General features: G+C 41.0%; 1 protein-coding gene across 11 annotated transcripts in view; it reads left to right on the forward strand.

The window, feature by feature from the left end:
* fbrsl1 (fibrosin-like 1) overlaps nt 1-16,321 on the forward strand; it is a 482,412-nt gene that overhangs the window by 231,219 nt on the left and 234,872 nt on the right. For 9 of the 11 annotated variants that reach the window (XM_041786873.1, XM_041786864.1, XM_041786872.1 and 6 more), the window contains exon 4: nt 1,067-1,102. The exons of the other annotated variants lie outside the window; for them this stretch is intronic. In XM_041786873.1, coding sequence (XP_041642807.1) covers nt 1,067-1,102 — 36 coding nt within the window. The remainder of the gene's footprint in view (nt 1-1,066; nt 1,103-16,321) is intronic. 11 annotated transcript variants of the gene reach the window in all.

Genomic DNA, 16,321 nt, shown 5'->3' on the forward strand with positions numbered 1-16,321 from the left:
AAGTATGATGGAAGCAGATTATTCATAGCCTCTTAAATAAGGATATGCCAGTGATTTAACCCATAATCAGTCAATGAAAGCCACCCAACTTGATTATACAGAATACAATGATTAGTCAAGGACTGAAGATTGGCAATGGACCTCAATGCCCCATGGCACACAGGTTTCAAAGACTGAAGGCATTGAGAAGATGCATGCATGTACAAAACATCACTGAAATTGTTTAGAGGCATAGAAGTGGCAGAAACTAGTATTTTTTGCAATAAAAAAACAGAAATCCAAGGTATTTATAAGATGATACAGTTTCAGTCACATCAGCCTGTGACGTAGTAACAGAGGGTAGGTTCTGCTTCCTTTTTCTTTGAGTTTGAAAACATCACGAGTTTGGTTTTGTCAGGATTCAGAACCAATTTTAGCTAAAGCAGAGTGCCCTTTGGAATATCAGAGGCATCTTGGAAGTAACAAATGATGCTACATGAGAGCAGAGCGGTGAATGAAAGTGTCATCTGCATATAGATGAAGATTTGCATTGGTAGTATTCTTATTGATAGAGTGTAAATATCAGCGGTCCCAAGACTGAGCCCAGTGGCACTCCATGATTAACTTCAAGATATTTAATGTCTGTATGAGCTGAGCCCTCCTGAAGTTCTGATTCTTACATCTCTCCTGGTCAGCAGACAAAGATTAGCCATTTATAAAGCCTCTTAGATTTGTTCAGTTCAGTTCTCCTAAGATTAAAATGTATGTTTGTACCCATTTGATCCACTCTTATTATATTTTTGTCAATACTCGTTTTTTCCACATATCTTTATACAAGAACTGATTATAGTTCAGTCTTTCAGTATGACATCAGTGATTGTTTTTAGATTGGGTGCTGCTCAAATGCCCCCATGGTTCAGGAGTCCAGGATGTATGGGAGTGATGTGTGCGGGCGTGGGTTACATGGCAGGGTGGGTAAAAGGTTAACGTGAATATTGATATTAAAGCGGCGCAGCTTCATCATGTCTGTGTCAGCGAGTGAAACGCTCCTTAAAGGTCATCCCTGTTCTCCTCTTTCTCCCTACAGAGTTCCACTCACTCGCTGTCAGGCCGCGGCTACTCGGTAAGTGGCATTTTCATGCTTCATAGCTTTACGGCAGAATTACAATCTCCAACGACCCACTTTATGGCCCCAGCGCTCGACATTTTAATTATGTTAAATAGAGTAATGGAGAAATCATGATATTAGGAACATTAATTCTGGCTGACTGACTGATTAAATTGCAGGAAGGTGTCCTGAGCTACCTTGGCGAAAGGAGCCTTGTTTTATTGGCATCGATCAGCGACGGTCGCCACTGCTGCAATTTTGCTGTCAGAGTTTTACGTCTTCTTCCAGCGACTGTCAGTGGAGAATCCCTTTTCTCACATATGATAATATGCCTAAAAGCTTTTTAAAAGCACATCTCTCCATGCAATAAATAACATTTCTTACCATCATGGAAATGCACGCACATTAACACCTCCATAGCTGTTAGACATGACTTATGCTCTGCAGGAAATTGTACATTAATGAAAGTCAGTGAGATGGTTTTTGTCATTGAACAAGGAAAATGTGCCTGAGAAGAGTATTCAGTTATGCCTTAGAAAATGTCAGTTCAATCCCTTTAAACATACAATAGCTCTCAGATTGTCAGAGCTGGACTATTTTTATCCCTTGAAAGCATCTGTTGCCTTGCCCCAGTGCGTTTTCAAACCGTAAATTTGTGCTCTTCCCCTCCCATTGTTTCAGTGATGTGTGTAGTCTCTGGGTAATAGAGACAGCGGTCGTCCTTTATGTCCTTTGCTTAAAGGGGAACTCATAAGAGGAACATTCTTTAAAGTGTGCTACTTTTAGCTGATGAGTGGCATATGGCAGTTCTTATTGCAGCTTGGAAGCAATCATCCCGACAAACAAAACAACTATAAATGGTTTGTCATCGTTAATCTGCCTCAAAGGACTGCAGTTAAAGCGCTCAACAAAGCTTGGTTTCAAAAGACCTTGATCTGTGCAAGGTTTTTTTCTTCTCTTTTTTTTTTTTTTTTTGATTTTGTTTTAATAGAACATGTCACATTCCTATTCCCCAGCGGCCGCAAACTCACAGATGGATGAAAACAAACAAGACCTTCCGAAAAAGCTTGTGGAGCCCTTTGGCTCGAGCTGTCAGTTTGAGTCGGCAGGGAACAAGGCCTTCTCTTTATCTGAAAGGCGGAGGATTCAGAGAAAGAGAGAGAGAGGGCAGAGTTGGAGGTGGAGGGGGCTTGGCACTGTGGGGGCGGGGGTTTCGTTAAAGCACAGGAAAGTCCAGTAATGAGGGCAGGAAGTTTTACTTTGTCTGACTCCCCTCTCTAGCTATCCGACGGTGCTATCTGCAGCACATGTAGCCTCTGGGCGCCTCCTGGGTGCTGAGCTCTGACTCTCAATCTGCTCTGCTGCCGGGCCCGCTTGATTTCTGGGGTCTCCTTATCTGTAAGTGCTTCAGGCTTTACAGTATGATGGTTTTGAAGGTGTGTGGAGGGGGGGTGTATGGGGTGTGGGGTCGGAGTTGCGGGTGTGGGGGGGGCTCTGGGGACCTGCCAGGCAGAAGCTGAGTGGGTATGGGAGGAGGAGGAGCAGGAGAAGAAGGCCAGGGGCTAGATTGAGCATTATGGCTGGAGGAAGAGGAAGAGAGAGGCTGCGTATGTGGGTGGAGGGCTGTTTATGAGGTGGGGAGGGGGTGTGGGAGGGTCAAAAAGGCAGGAGCATGGGCGTAGGAAGAGCCACCAACCACCAATAGCATGGGCAGGGCTATCTGTTGGTTGGCCCCTGGCCCTGATCACCATCTACTGCTCTTCTTCTCCACAAACACTCTGCTGGATGGGGGCTGGTTATCTGTCACAAGGCACTAAGAGGTAAAAAAAGGCAATCTCTCCTGACAGTTTTCTGCATCTATGGAAGATAGCGCCTCTTCTTGTTTATGCTTCCATATGTCTCCCTTCTTACAGTGCCTGCCAGGCTCCAATGGCCTCTTTTAAATGGTTTTATGTAAAAAGATAAAATAATCTTCTAATCTTAAATGCCAGACTCATAAAACAGAAATTGTCTGGAAACAGCAAATACTCCCATATTGGATTTAAAAAGTTTTGCTGGTACATGCAGAGCACATTTTCTCCTAATTGAATTCACCAAAGCCTGTTCTTGTTACTTATTGATATTGTTGATTAACTAAATATTTCAAAGTATCATTTTGAATTATATAATTGTTAGGTTACTTCATAACATACTGAGAAAAGTAATGCATTGGAGTATTTTTGCATTAGTCTTCATATTGGTTTCTCTGAATCCTTGAATAAAGAGCGGGCCTTTATTTACAAAATTGCAGAAGATACCAGGCCTTTATAGGAGGGTGTATTTTTTGTGGCATTTTGTCTTTATTTTAATTGAACTCCTAGAAAAAGACAGGGAATATGGGGAGAGAGAGTGGGGGAAGACATGCACCAAAAATGGCTCAGGACTGCAAACAGTGCACTGAGGACTGTAGCCTAAGCATATGAGCACCTGCTCTAGCAACTGAGCTCAACCAGCAACCTGCCTGACAAGTATTGCTTATATAGCAGTACAAAGCAATTATGATGTAACTTTAATTCTCATAGCCTACAAATGTTCTGTGAAGATGGGGGTCTCTCATAACTTAATAATAATAATAAGATAATAATTAAAGATCCATGCATCCGGTTCCTATACCACTTATCCCGTTTGGGATTGAGAGGCTGGAACCTATCCCAGGCAGGGTACACTCTGAACTGGTCGCCAGTCACATGCAGTGCTGACATAGATTAAGAGTCACCAATTAACCCAATAAGCATGATCTTTTGGTGGTGGGAGGAAGCCAGAGTGCTCATAGAGAACCCACACATGCACAGGGAGAACATGCAAACTCCACACAGAAAGGCCCTGACCAGGAAGTGAAACAGGAACCTTCTTGTTGTGAGGCAGCAATGCTAACCACTGTTCCACTGTGCAGCCCACAATTAAATATGATAACAAATTTTCTCTTTTTCTTTTAAGTGGGCTAAAGGGGAGTTTAAAACAAAAGTGTTTGAAATAGGTAGATTACAATTTTTAAAGCTGCTTCCCTTTTTCCTTGCCTCACTCTCACACTTTTATCATTTACTAGTAGTAAGAGGAATCTCAGTACCCTCAACTCATCTAGTTAATATTTTAAATCTGCCCTCAATGTGTGACAGGTACCCTCCTGTGTCAGTAAACAGACTACTATGTTGATCTAAAACCCATGTAATTAAATTGAATATTGTAGGCACAATGTAAATGATTATTTGAGGATCATTGTTAAATGTTAACTTGTAGTTATTTATACTTTTGCTACCAGCTAACTTTTCAAAATTTGTACACCTTATCCATTTGTTAAGGAATGATAAACTAATGTTAGCTTGTAGCTAGGTACTCATTCGTTACCTACTAACTGTTCAAAATTTGTGCACCTCATTGTAACAAACCAAACAAACCGTCTCTTCTGTCCCTGATTCCCTCGGTTAAACTCTCCTGTCTGCACTGCTCCTCTGTGCATTTCCGTGTTCACTTGCAAGCGTGGTCTGAGTAAAGATTTGATCGGCTAAGTAGCTTCAACAATCTCTAGCATCAATTCAAGAAAGGCTGTACCATTTAAAATAGAGTCTCATTTGAAAGCATTAAAACTGTGCTGATTTAAATGAAAACGCCGGGGAATTAGTGCCCAGCCTATGAAAGTGGGACCATGTGTTGACCACAACCCTAGCTGAAATACGGGGCCCAGCTGCAAATTGACTAGCAGTCTTTGTTGGTCAGATTTACAGTATGTGGTCCAGATGGTCCCCTACTACATCTGCCTTTACATCTGTTGGCTCTACTGTCATTGTACAGCCTAATTTAAGGTCCACAATCTGTAGCTTTGCAGCCTACTGAGGCTAACAGGCACAATGACCCTTAGTGCTCTTTATTATGCTACTATCTGATAATAAACTGGGCAAAATGGGCATGTTTTGACAGAGTAAGTGCTGGCCTCTCTATCTCACTAGTTCAGTTAGGTAGCTACACATAGACGCTGATATAGCTGTAGCTTTATGTTCTGCAGGTACACAGAAGTCAAAGAGAAACAGAAACTGTGCAGATGCATCAGAGATTTCTCTAATGGGAAAAATGGCAATGTTTTTCAGTAATGGATTACTTTAATGAGAGAAATGATACAAAGGAATTCTTGAATTGCAGAAAGAGCGCTTAGCTGTTTTTGAAAAAGGCTGCGCGTATACATCATAAACATGCAACATGCCTTTTAACATGACCTGCTTTACTGCATCTCTAGTGATTCATTTACAGCCATTCTTTATATTACAGCTAACTGATAACTGACAGATTAACAGCTAACTGTATTTCAGCACTCAGCAACAGTAAATGCAGCTAACTGTGTGCTAATTTAATTCAATACCTGACAAGCTTGTGGGAGAGCTATGTACATACTGGCAAAGAACTTTTTATGTCACTCAGACAGAGATCAAAATGCCTTAGCTTTCAGCAAATGAACAGCACATAAAGCAGTATCAAACTGGTAAAAGTGAGGAAAATGGTAACAAAACCCAGTCAGTTTAGCTACAATCCACTTTGCTGCAACATCAAGCATTATGTTTTGTTGTGTGTCTACCCTGCCTCTCTCATAGCTGTTGAACAAATGCAAACTAACTTAAGGAAATGAAAGAATGGGATTTTGTTTGTTTTTTCACCACATCAATATAAAGATTTAACCTTGCAAAGCTGATAGATTGGCAATATTCCATGCCTCTCATCAAGCAGATCCTACCTGCAGTTCCAGTCAGAGAATGAATGAACCGATCAGTGTCACTGTCAAAGAGGTGTGGTTTGGCCATGCTGCAAGGCTGTAAATGATGGCTGCCAGTGAAGAGGTTAGCATGGATGCACTTTGATCAGACCTGGACCACATTTCTTTTTTAAAAGAAGAGCTAAGAATTGCACTAAAATCTTGTAAAGGATGTTTTTTGCTTTCTTCCTGACTGATTTCAGAAAGACTATTATTTACCAACTGATGTAGTTTCCCCGTCAGTGGCACTGCCAGCCAACCAAGTCTTATGTTCTGTTGCCCTGACTGGCCCCTAATAAATGTGGCAGACAAAACATTTATCCAATAATCCTCTAAGATTTTTTTTCTGAAAGGTTCTGTTCACCCTAGGGATGCATATGAGTAGCTGGCTAAACAGTTAAAGACAGATCCCTTTGTAGTCAACACAGGAAATACCAATCAGTCAAATTAGTATCTGTTTTAAACATTTCAGACCCACAGCTTGGTTAAATGCTCTGTCTAAACTCCAACAATGCTATTTAATCTGTAATAAACAACCACCAGCTGGCAGCACCAATAGTATCTCATGGGAACAGCATGGTTTGGCACTATTTTGGTCCAGACAAGGGAAATAAAGTTTCCCAAAAGCTCTGCAGGTTATACCCAGATATAAGCAAAACTATTCAGCAAATTCAAACCTGCAGTGTGAAGTTAGTTTGCAGAATGTATTAACTTAGCTTTAGACTAATCATTATCAGAATTATAATTTGCATTTAATCAAATGAGAAAGTCACAAAGGAACATCACCTGCCCATCCCAAACACCATGTACTGGGTGTTGCCCAGATGGATGTGAAATGTTTTATATGCCATGTATATCTGCTGTTTTAGATTAAGGAAGTATACCAAAATAATGTGATTTACAGCAAACTATACAATAGCGGGTCTTAATTATACCATGTAGTGTTGCAGACTGTAGTCCATGCCTATAACCATCCTCTTTATTAACGTAGTGCACATTAGACGTCTTTAAGTTAGGTGTTCATCCAAACACGATGTGTTTATTCAGGTGATGACATCTCCAGACATGAAATCACTCCCCCACCACCCCTCAACGCCCATTCAGGGCTGAGGGCTAATCTGTGGCCCATTGAGTCCGGCCGCGATATGTAGCAGCAGGACTGAGACTCGCTATCTGGTTCTCTGTGGAAGACTGGAAATGGAATTGTTTATCTGGCCGACTCTCTCCTGTCCGCTTTGTGCAGGCTTCATTATAGCCTCGGCTATGTTTGGGAGACAATATCTCTGCCTTGTTTCCTGCGCTGCTACCTGCTTGTTGTTCCACTGGAGATGGGCCTGGGCGCTGGCGATTTATCATCCTCTCTGAGGGGCTCCTAGATAAAGAACCTAACGTCCCCCTCTGTGCCTGGGAGATACGGGCTGCAAGAGACGGAGAAAATGTCAAAGAATCTCACTGCAGCTATCTGCCCATCCTGCCACTTCCCCTGGGCTGGATTCACTGTATAGAGGAGGAGACGGTTTTGCTAAGCGAAAAAGACAACACACCTCCCTTTCCTTTCAGATGATGTGATTGAGCTTCAGTGCCCCCCCCCCATCTTTTAAAACCACCTCAAGGCCAAGCTGCCGCTCATGTTTTCACACACGATAAAAACACAGAGCTTTGTCTGTGACACTATAATCGGACTAGTGTGTTTTGGGAGGTTTTATCTCACCAGTGTCAGGGAGTAAAACCTTAGCTGCAATGTTTGGGTTGAGCCTGAGTGCTCGGAGCTCTCAGACACACCCATTCTCTGCCCTGCCTGGGTTGTCATAATCATATTTAACGCTAAATGAGTCTACACTCTGAACAGAGCCTCCAACACTCATTTGTGCATTCTTAAACAGCCTTGTTTAATTGATTTGGCATTCACGACCTCCACTTTGTGGCAAATGCACTTCCTTGTTGGAGTGACAAGGCTTTTTACAAGATCTTTATCAAATACAAGGATTATGTCACTTAATTATAATAGAAGCCATTATAAGCGTCACGCTTTATTTAACAGAACGACAGATTCACTGGATTAAATGCTAAACACAGCAATTGAAGGAAACTGGGAGAAATTATCTTGAATATTAAGTTATTTTTGAACCAAGATTTTTTCATACTTTATTTTTTCTTTTCTTTTTTTTTTTTAAACAGGATACCAAACAGCACTGTAGCAGCAAATAGATAGAGGTTTAAGGAGAAAGGAGAAGAAAATACAGTTGCATACCATGTCATACGTATCCATGGCACACATACACAGACAACAACTGGAGGTTTTGTCACAACAGTCATAACAATAATAACTTAGGGTGATTAAAGTGGATTATTGCAGATGATTACAGCATCAGCATTGGTTCAACTGATAAAGCTATATCTAATGTTATCACCTCTTAGTGTTAAACATGTTTTCCATGTCTTCCAGACAGCATTACATGTGTCCTTCTGCAGTCTTAGAAAGTCACATATTCCAAACACTGGATATTTTTGACTGGTTGATGGAGGGTGCGTCCTTACAGAGCAATCACCTTGTTATGGCCTTGATGCCTGCTGCCATCAATATTTTTAAGAAGGAATCCATCAAGAATTCATGAATTGCCCCTTCTTCATCATCACATAGTGAAATATTTCAAGACTCTTTCTTGTTTTAATGATGATTACAGCTTAACAGCTAACAACAATAAAGACACTATCAGAAAATGATAGAATATCAAAAAAATCAGTCCAAAAAGGATTTATGATACAAAAATGTTTTGGGAAAATGATGCTCATTTATGCACTCAGAAATTTGTTGGAGTTCCTTTTGTATAAATTATTGCATCCATGTGACATGGCATGGAGCCAATCAGTCTGTGGCACTGCTGGGGTGTTATGAAGCCCAGGCTCCTCTGATAGAAGCCCTCAGCTCGTCTGTATTGTTGAGTCTGGTGTCTCTCATCATCCCCCTGACATTTCCCCAGAGATTCTCTATTGGTTTCAGGTCAGACCAGCCAATCAAACACAGTAACACCAGGGTAAGCAAACCAGTTTCTTGTTTTGGCTTCACTGTGGTCAGGTGCCAAGTCCAACGTCTTCTTAATGCTTCTTAGCGGATCGAGGCATGAAGGTCTCTAAAATCTTCTGGTAGATGGCTGACAGCATTTACTCTGGACTTGATAAAGCACGGTTGACCAACAGCAGCAGATGCCATGGCACCCTAAACCATCACTGACTGTGGAAACTGAAAACACTGGACTTCAAGCACCTAGGATTCTGTGTTTCTCAGATCTTCCTCCAGACTCTGGGACCTTGACTTCTAAACAAAATAAATACTTTCATCTGAAAACAGGACTTTGAACCACTGAACAACAGTCCAGTTGTTTTTCTCTTTAGCCCAGGTGAGACGCTTATGACATCTGTGGTTCAGGACTGGCTCAACACAAAGAACACATTTCTGTGAGGTGGCTCCTGATCCACTATCTCCAGCCTCAGTCCATACCATGAGAAGCTCCCCTTAGTTCTTGAATCTTCTTTGTTTAACAATCCTCTGAAGGCTAAGCACATGCCTGTTGCTTGTGTAACTTTTCTTATCACGCTTTCTCTTCCAGTCAACGTTTTATGAATCTGTTACAGCCTCTGAGAATAGCCTGCCCTGTCAGCAAAGACTTTCTGTGGCTTACCCTCCTTGTGAAGGGTGACAGTGATTGTCCTCTGGGCATTTCTCAAGTCAGCAATCTTCCTCGTGATTGCAGTTATTTGTACTGAACCAGACTGAGAAAATGACGGCTTGGGAAACATTTGCAAATTGGACTTTTCCACAATATTTTATTATTTTGAGATAGTGGATTTTTTTTTTATTTTTGTATGCTGTAGGCTTCAATCATCAAGATTAAAACAAAGAAAGCCTTGAAATATTTCTTTTTATGAGATGAATCAATAGTGTATAGAAGTTTCCTTTTTTAGAGAGAATCACAGGAAAAATTGAAGTTTTCTATGATAATCAAATTTTTTGAGATGCACCTGTATGTGCACGGTCTGTAGTGACCACTTCCTCTCCAGCATTTGAACCTAGATTTTTTGATGTTCAAATCTCTGCATGTAGAGGTTTTTACTCACCACCATGGCCAATCTTTTGGAGGATCTCTGTGACTCTCCCTCCCTTTAAACATCAGTCTGTCCATCTCTGTCTGCCTCTTGTGCTCTGCTTACTTTTCAGTGGGATGTGCAGGTGTCTCCACACCACTGGCTCTGCACATGGTGAAAATTAGTGAAGGAAACTCAGAGCCCAGCAGGAGTGGGCTGGGGCCCTGACATTGTCCTGGCCTTGGGGTGGGGCGCTGCCTGTCAGGGGCCTCTCTATGAGGGCTGTCCGCCTTGAAAACCCTATTTGTTTATCCCTGTGTGCGGTCTGGCTTCAGATCCCTGGCCCTGCTGCTCTCTGTGCACCAGGGACCAGGGCTGTTGCCGCTAGCAACAGATAAAAATTGCTGTTAACCACAGCAGGGCCCACAACACATCAATCAACGGGTCTGCAGATAAAGGCTGTAGGCTTCTGGGGCCCTGGCTGAATGGCACAGTTGAAAATCCCTTTCCAGTGGCTGAGCACACACAGCACTGGTTGTAGAGGTCTGCTATCATTCAGAGCTGAGGAGGGAAACTTCATTTTCAGCTATGCAGCTCAGGTTTTGTTCTAATGGAGATGCATTAGAACGGCCCCGACACAAAAAGGTCTCTGGGAGAGGTCATTTAAATAATAAGGCGACACCGTGAATTAGTGTTGACCGGGCCTTAGAAAAAGCAGCCCCAGCATAGTTCAGTTGTTTTAAATGAACTCCTAATTGCTTTTGCCACTTGGCTTTGCTCTTAAGGCTGCTTAAAAGCTGGGACGTTCAGCTTCGCCGCGTTCTGCATAGCGCCTTCGTTAAGACCAAATTGAGATCAACGATTGGAAATGGCCAGAAGCTATACTCCAAAGGCCCAGACTGGCATTAGTACATAATATATTTTCAGCATAGGTGATTCCAATGATTCATTCTAACCTTTTTTTAATCGAGTCTCACCACCGTTTCTCCAAATGTATGGTGATGACTTTGGTGCCTGGTAATGAAAAAGAACAATACTGATCTTTTCTTATATTAAATCCACTTAATGTATTCCCAGACGAAGCGCTGTGCTATCACCCATGTTGGAGTTAGTCCAAATGAAACACAGGCTCTCTTGGGCACAAGCATTAGTTTTATCCCCCCAAGCTCAGCCTTGATAATCATCACTCTTAGTTTGTCCTGGATGCACTGTCCCCTAACTCACATTTGGCCCACTTTAAACAAATAGCCCTGTAATGTAACAATCAAATAATGCTCGGAGGATTTGTTTACTGCAGGCTTTCTCCCCATTAAGTTTCACAGACACTGTAGACAAATAAAGTGGTAATTCCACTTTATCATATGTTACATATACCACAATCAAGCAGCAATTACATGCTCCTTCCATTTGTAAGAGCTCCCAATGCCGACGTGGATGTTTTAATGAGGGCTGTAATGAACGCTCAGGGTGTTTGGCAAGTCTCCGAGATGTTGCCGGGGCTTTTATGGCTCCCATTATAACGTACAATTTGCATCAGCAAATTACAATGCTCCATATCATTATCCCGCACCAAGGCCCGACCATAAATTAGAGCTCCAATTACAAACATCTATCTGGGAACAGGGAATGAAAATGATGGCAGCCCACCAGAAGCAGGCAGGAGGGAGAGAGAGCCTCCTGTGGATTGTGGGATGGGACTTCCATAGAGGTGTGATATTCGCATAAAGCCTCCTTATGGGGAATTCATGCTTCCAAAGAAAAAATAGACCGTTTTGGGGGGAAAGAACGTCTGCTTGTTCTGTTTTGGCAGCTCCATATGTCACATTTCACGGCAGGCTGCACAATGAACTTTTTGGTTTTTTAATCTCTTTCCTTCTGCTTAACACAACACCCACTGATTTCTGAGTCTGACTGTTTCACACTTTTCATTGAAAGCTATGTGAGCCTGACCCTTCAGCTGTGCAGAGGAAGGGACTCATCTATTGTGTCTCAATTCAGACCCAGCCACGTCTCAGTCTCTTTCAGTCTCCCTCGGTCTGACTCTCTCCCTCCCTCGCTCATTCAGCTTGATTATACACTGGAGGGACATAATAAATCATAGAGATTTATCATGCTGCAGTTTATTAATTCAGCGCCACAAGTGTAATATTAGTCTGTGCCATTTAAAGAAGCAGGCATTGCCAAAGTTAAGAAATACAGAGGAAGCCATCTCAGTTTGTGGGTAAAGAAAGAGCATATTTTGCAAGACATTTAATTCAAAGCATTTGTGTTCAAGCTTTCTTCTTGGTAACTTAATGAGCCCCAAAATTCAGCTCTAACATAGAACCAGCACCTACCATACTGAATTACATCACAGATTTTGGTCTTTCATTTTGGGACTATACCAACCCCCACCGCTCAAAATGAAAGGCACAATATGCTGTGTAAATGATTTATGCCCGTGTTTTATTTCAGCTTCATTTAATCTAAACACTATGACTAAAATTGTTAGTGACTGCCTTTTTTCCATGAGAAAGACGAGACTAATGTCCTATTTGCTCAGGAGTAGTATAGGGACCTCTGGTGATAACAATTGTGAAGGACGTCTGTGTTTTTAATCCTATGCAAATCAACCTGTCATTTTCGGAGTAAAATTTCCAGGGCAAAATACTGACCATATTTCACCTCACAAGTAATTCTAGTCCCATGTGAATCGGCAACTCTGTAATTAAGGGTGGTAATAATGTTGTTATGCAGCTTTTTATGCTCCTTTTTCTGGGTTGAAGAAATTATAAAGGCAGTGGTAGGAGATTGTTAACAATATATATATATTAGTATATTTCACATTCATCTGGGAAAAACTTCCATGCAAAGCTTTTGGGAAGGGCAGGACTTTTCACAAAATTCTCAAAAGGTGACTCACGGAAGTTGTGTTGGTCACATGCACTTTGGACCAATCAGAGGGGGAAGACAAAATGAAGTAGTATGAATGCACAGCTCTGGTTAACTCTGCAGGAAGGTGCTGTCGTAGTTGAACAACTGTGGACCTTGTTGTTGGATAAAACTAATGACAAGGCCAGAAAGGAGAATTGTAAAAACATCTTCCCTGCCAAGAAGAAGTTTAATTGTGATTTTTTTGCTCCTCTTTCAATGCAGCTCAGATCTGCTAAAATGTGTCACTAAAGCTGCATCCCAGCAAATAACTTCAGCAGAGGCTGTCATAGCTACTGGCTTGAATACAACTAAACCCCATCCAAAACTTGTGCCGACACAGGTCAGAGAATTGCAGAAACATATTTTTAGCCATGAAAAGCTTTCCATGCAATTCATTGGACTTATTTTCTTGTTTTAATAAAGAAATGTAGTCCAGTTTAAATAAAACTGCCACTGTACTTCCCAGCTAATTGCTCCAGAAGCAGTCATTGTATACATACATACAGTGCAATTAAACCCCCTTACTAACTATTGCAGGGTCATGCTGTAGCAGGTCAGGAGATGGGCAAAACATCATATGTCAAGTTCTGCCCTAATTTGTGCAGTTTCCCCACTTGAAAGGGATGGATAAGTCTTCACAGAGTTTAAACTGGATTCCACTCAAAGACAAAACTGTTTCTTCTTTCTTTGTATCTTCCATTTATTTGCAGTTGCAGTGGTTTGACAGACCAGGTCATGAAGCAGGTGAAAACCTTTAAACAACAGATCTACAAAAAAGAAAAGAAAATATTATAAATACTGTACATGCATTCTAATTGCAAATAAAATAGAATAAAAAAATAAGCATCAAATAAAATAAAAATATGCAAATAAAGTGACCCGTTTATGATCCTGTATCGCTACAGACAATGTAACCAGTAAATATTTGCATTAATCATGCTTTAACAATGCACTGTTTTAAACTAACTGTTTGCAGCTTTTAACATTTGCATTTTAATTTTGTGCTCCATTTTTACATTGATATTTAACACTTATTTAAACATAGATCACTTTAAATACATGAAATCATGAAATGTTTTTAACTTATGTACCTTTGTGTATTTTTAAACTGTATGATGTTTTTAAATTATGTTTTTTTAACTTTTAAATTGTTGAAATAAATTACTAAATGTTTCCAATATGAAATATTTAACTTTACACATCTGCAAATAACATTGCAATTATGTCTGAGCCTCATGAGACTTAAGGGAATTAAGGCCCGTTACTTGCACTTAGTCATTACTATTGCATCACCAAATTCTCTTTATAGTCAAACGAGTGTTGTATTAATGAATGAAGTATCACAGAAAACCACCATAAGCATTCGAGTTCAGAAGTAAGATAACAGCAAACACAAGAGTAAATCATCTAAGCCACATGTAACTAGGCCCAGACCCGGTAGCTAAGCTAACAATAACAACATTAGCATCAGCAGCACCTATCACTTTAAAGTAGGGCTGGACGATTATGGCAAAAATAATAATCACGATTATTTTGATTGATATTGAAATCACGATCAATAAACAATTATTCATTGATTTCAAAAGTTGAGTATTTATTGAACCACAACTTAAAAGAACGATGAAAAATAAATTAGTAACAAGTAAAATGATAATAATAATATATTAAATAATAGCAATAAAAAACAATAAATAAAATTAAATACCCAATCTACATGCACTCCTGTAAAACTTGCAAAATTTGCAACATGTCCTACCCTTCTTCTCAACCAAAGGCTGCCGTTTTGTCATGTTTTCATTCGCTCACTCCTCGTATTATTGATCCACATACGTCACACGCTTGCTGCAGCTGCGCACGCAACACAGGTGCATTCACAGTGCTTTTACAGTGTAGGAACTTGCATACACGCCGCGCCAAGCAGCACATTAATCGTTTTTCTTTAATTATAATGTTTTTATGATCGCGAGAAGCCAAAATTGAAATCATGATCAAATTTCAGTTAACTGTCCAGCCCTACTTTAAAGTTTGCCGTCTTACCGGCTGCCTCTCTGCTTTTTCATAGATGTTTCCAGTTCTGCACAGGCTCACCACAGGCGGGCTGTAGGTTAATAATTAACTTCTCCAAACTCTGACTCTCCGTCTCATTCATTCATTCACTTGTCAGCTGCTCAGCTGATGATGCAGGATGCTGTGAGTCCCTTTTACTGGTCCGTGCTACATGTGCTGGTTAACGATGGTTCCTGCGGGTCAGAAATTATCCACAGGTGGATCCGTGGCTGATTATTTATTCTCATTTCCTCCTCTTCATTTTGTTTTTTCCAGTTTGACTTCACATCATATCTGCAATGAAAAGTTTTCAGTGCTGTTAATGATAAAGAAACATGGTCCAGTTCTGACAAAACTGCTGCTATATTACAGCTACATCCGCGCTTAGTGCTATACCAGCTTCCAATACAACTAAACCCAATCCTTAGCTACCACCTCATTCTCCTCAAATGACACTGATTGGTCAGGTCTGTTCTCAGACCTGGTGCAATCATTTCAGCTTTGCAAGATAGATCTGCCTGATGGCAGACATGGAATCTGGCCAATCCATCTGGTTTACAAGGTTACAGCTTCTATTCACCCACCATCTTTGAACACACTAATTTCTCCTCAAAGTGTCAACTCAGGCACCATTTAGGCACTGGCACCATTTAAAAAGAATTGATGTAGCACTAGTATTGGAAGAACCCAAACAGTACCTGGACTTAATCTAGTGCTTCTGAGCGTTATGGAGATTAAGTGCAGGCCCATCTCCTGAGCACTAACAGTTGTTGTAGAGGAAACAAATAGCATTTTACCTGTGATGGCTGTGTTTTCTGTAATCTGCAACCTGTGACCAAATCTCGTATGGAGAGGTAGAACAAAAGACGTATGCCAGCAGATCGCTTCAGGCACCAGGCAGAAACCACCTCTACTGATGAGACGAAAGGCCTGCGGGTCTCTCGCAAACCCACAAAAGCTCCCCTACGCTGCACAAACAAAGCCTGAAATTAAGAGGAGCCAGAGGCAGGCCCATTTCTACAGCAAAGCTAAAATGTTCCTTTTTCATGGCCTCGGTGGATTTTCTGTATGGGATTGTAATAGGGCAAAGAAAGGAAAAAACACTTTGCCTTTTTCACACACAGATTTTGAAAAAGCAGGTTTCCGGCTCGCAATATTCACACCTCCTACTACACTCTCTGGGCTAATTTTAAAGGTACTAAAACCTCCTCTTGTAGCCTTTAGAGGTTGTCGGATGATGTTTAATTCATATTTTGTTTTGCATTTTAACCTTGCATATCTGTAGGATCAAACACATCCATCTGTGCTTTTTGGCTGCAGAGTCAGAGCAGAGAAGATGACTGTGAGCCCTTGTTTGAGTTTGAGAGGTCATGAGATGAAGAGACTTTATTCCACATTCACAAACACCCCCTGGC

The sequence above is a fragment of the Cheilinus undulatus genome, linkage group 5 (genome assembly GCF_018320785.1).
Source record: "Cheilinus undulatus linkage group 5, ASM1832078v1, whole genome shotgun sequence".
In the NCBI taxonomy this organism is placed as follows: domain Eukaryota; kingdom Metazoa; phylum Chordata; class Actinopteri; order Labriformes; family Labridae; genus Cheilinus; species Cheilinus undulatus.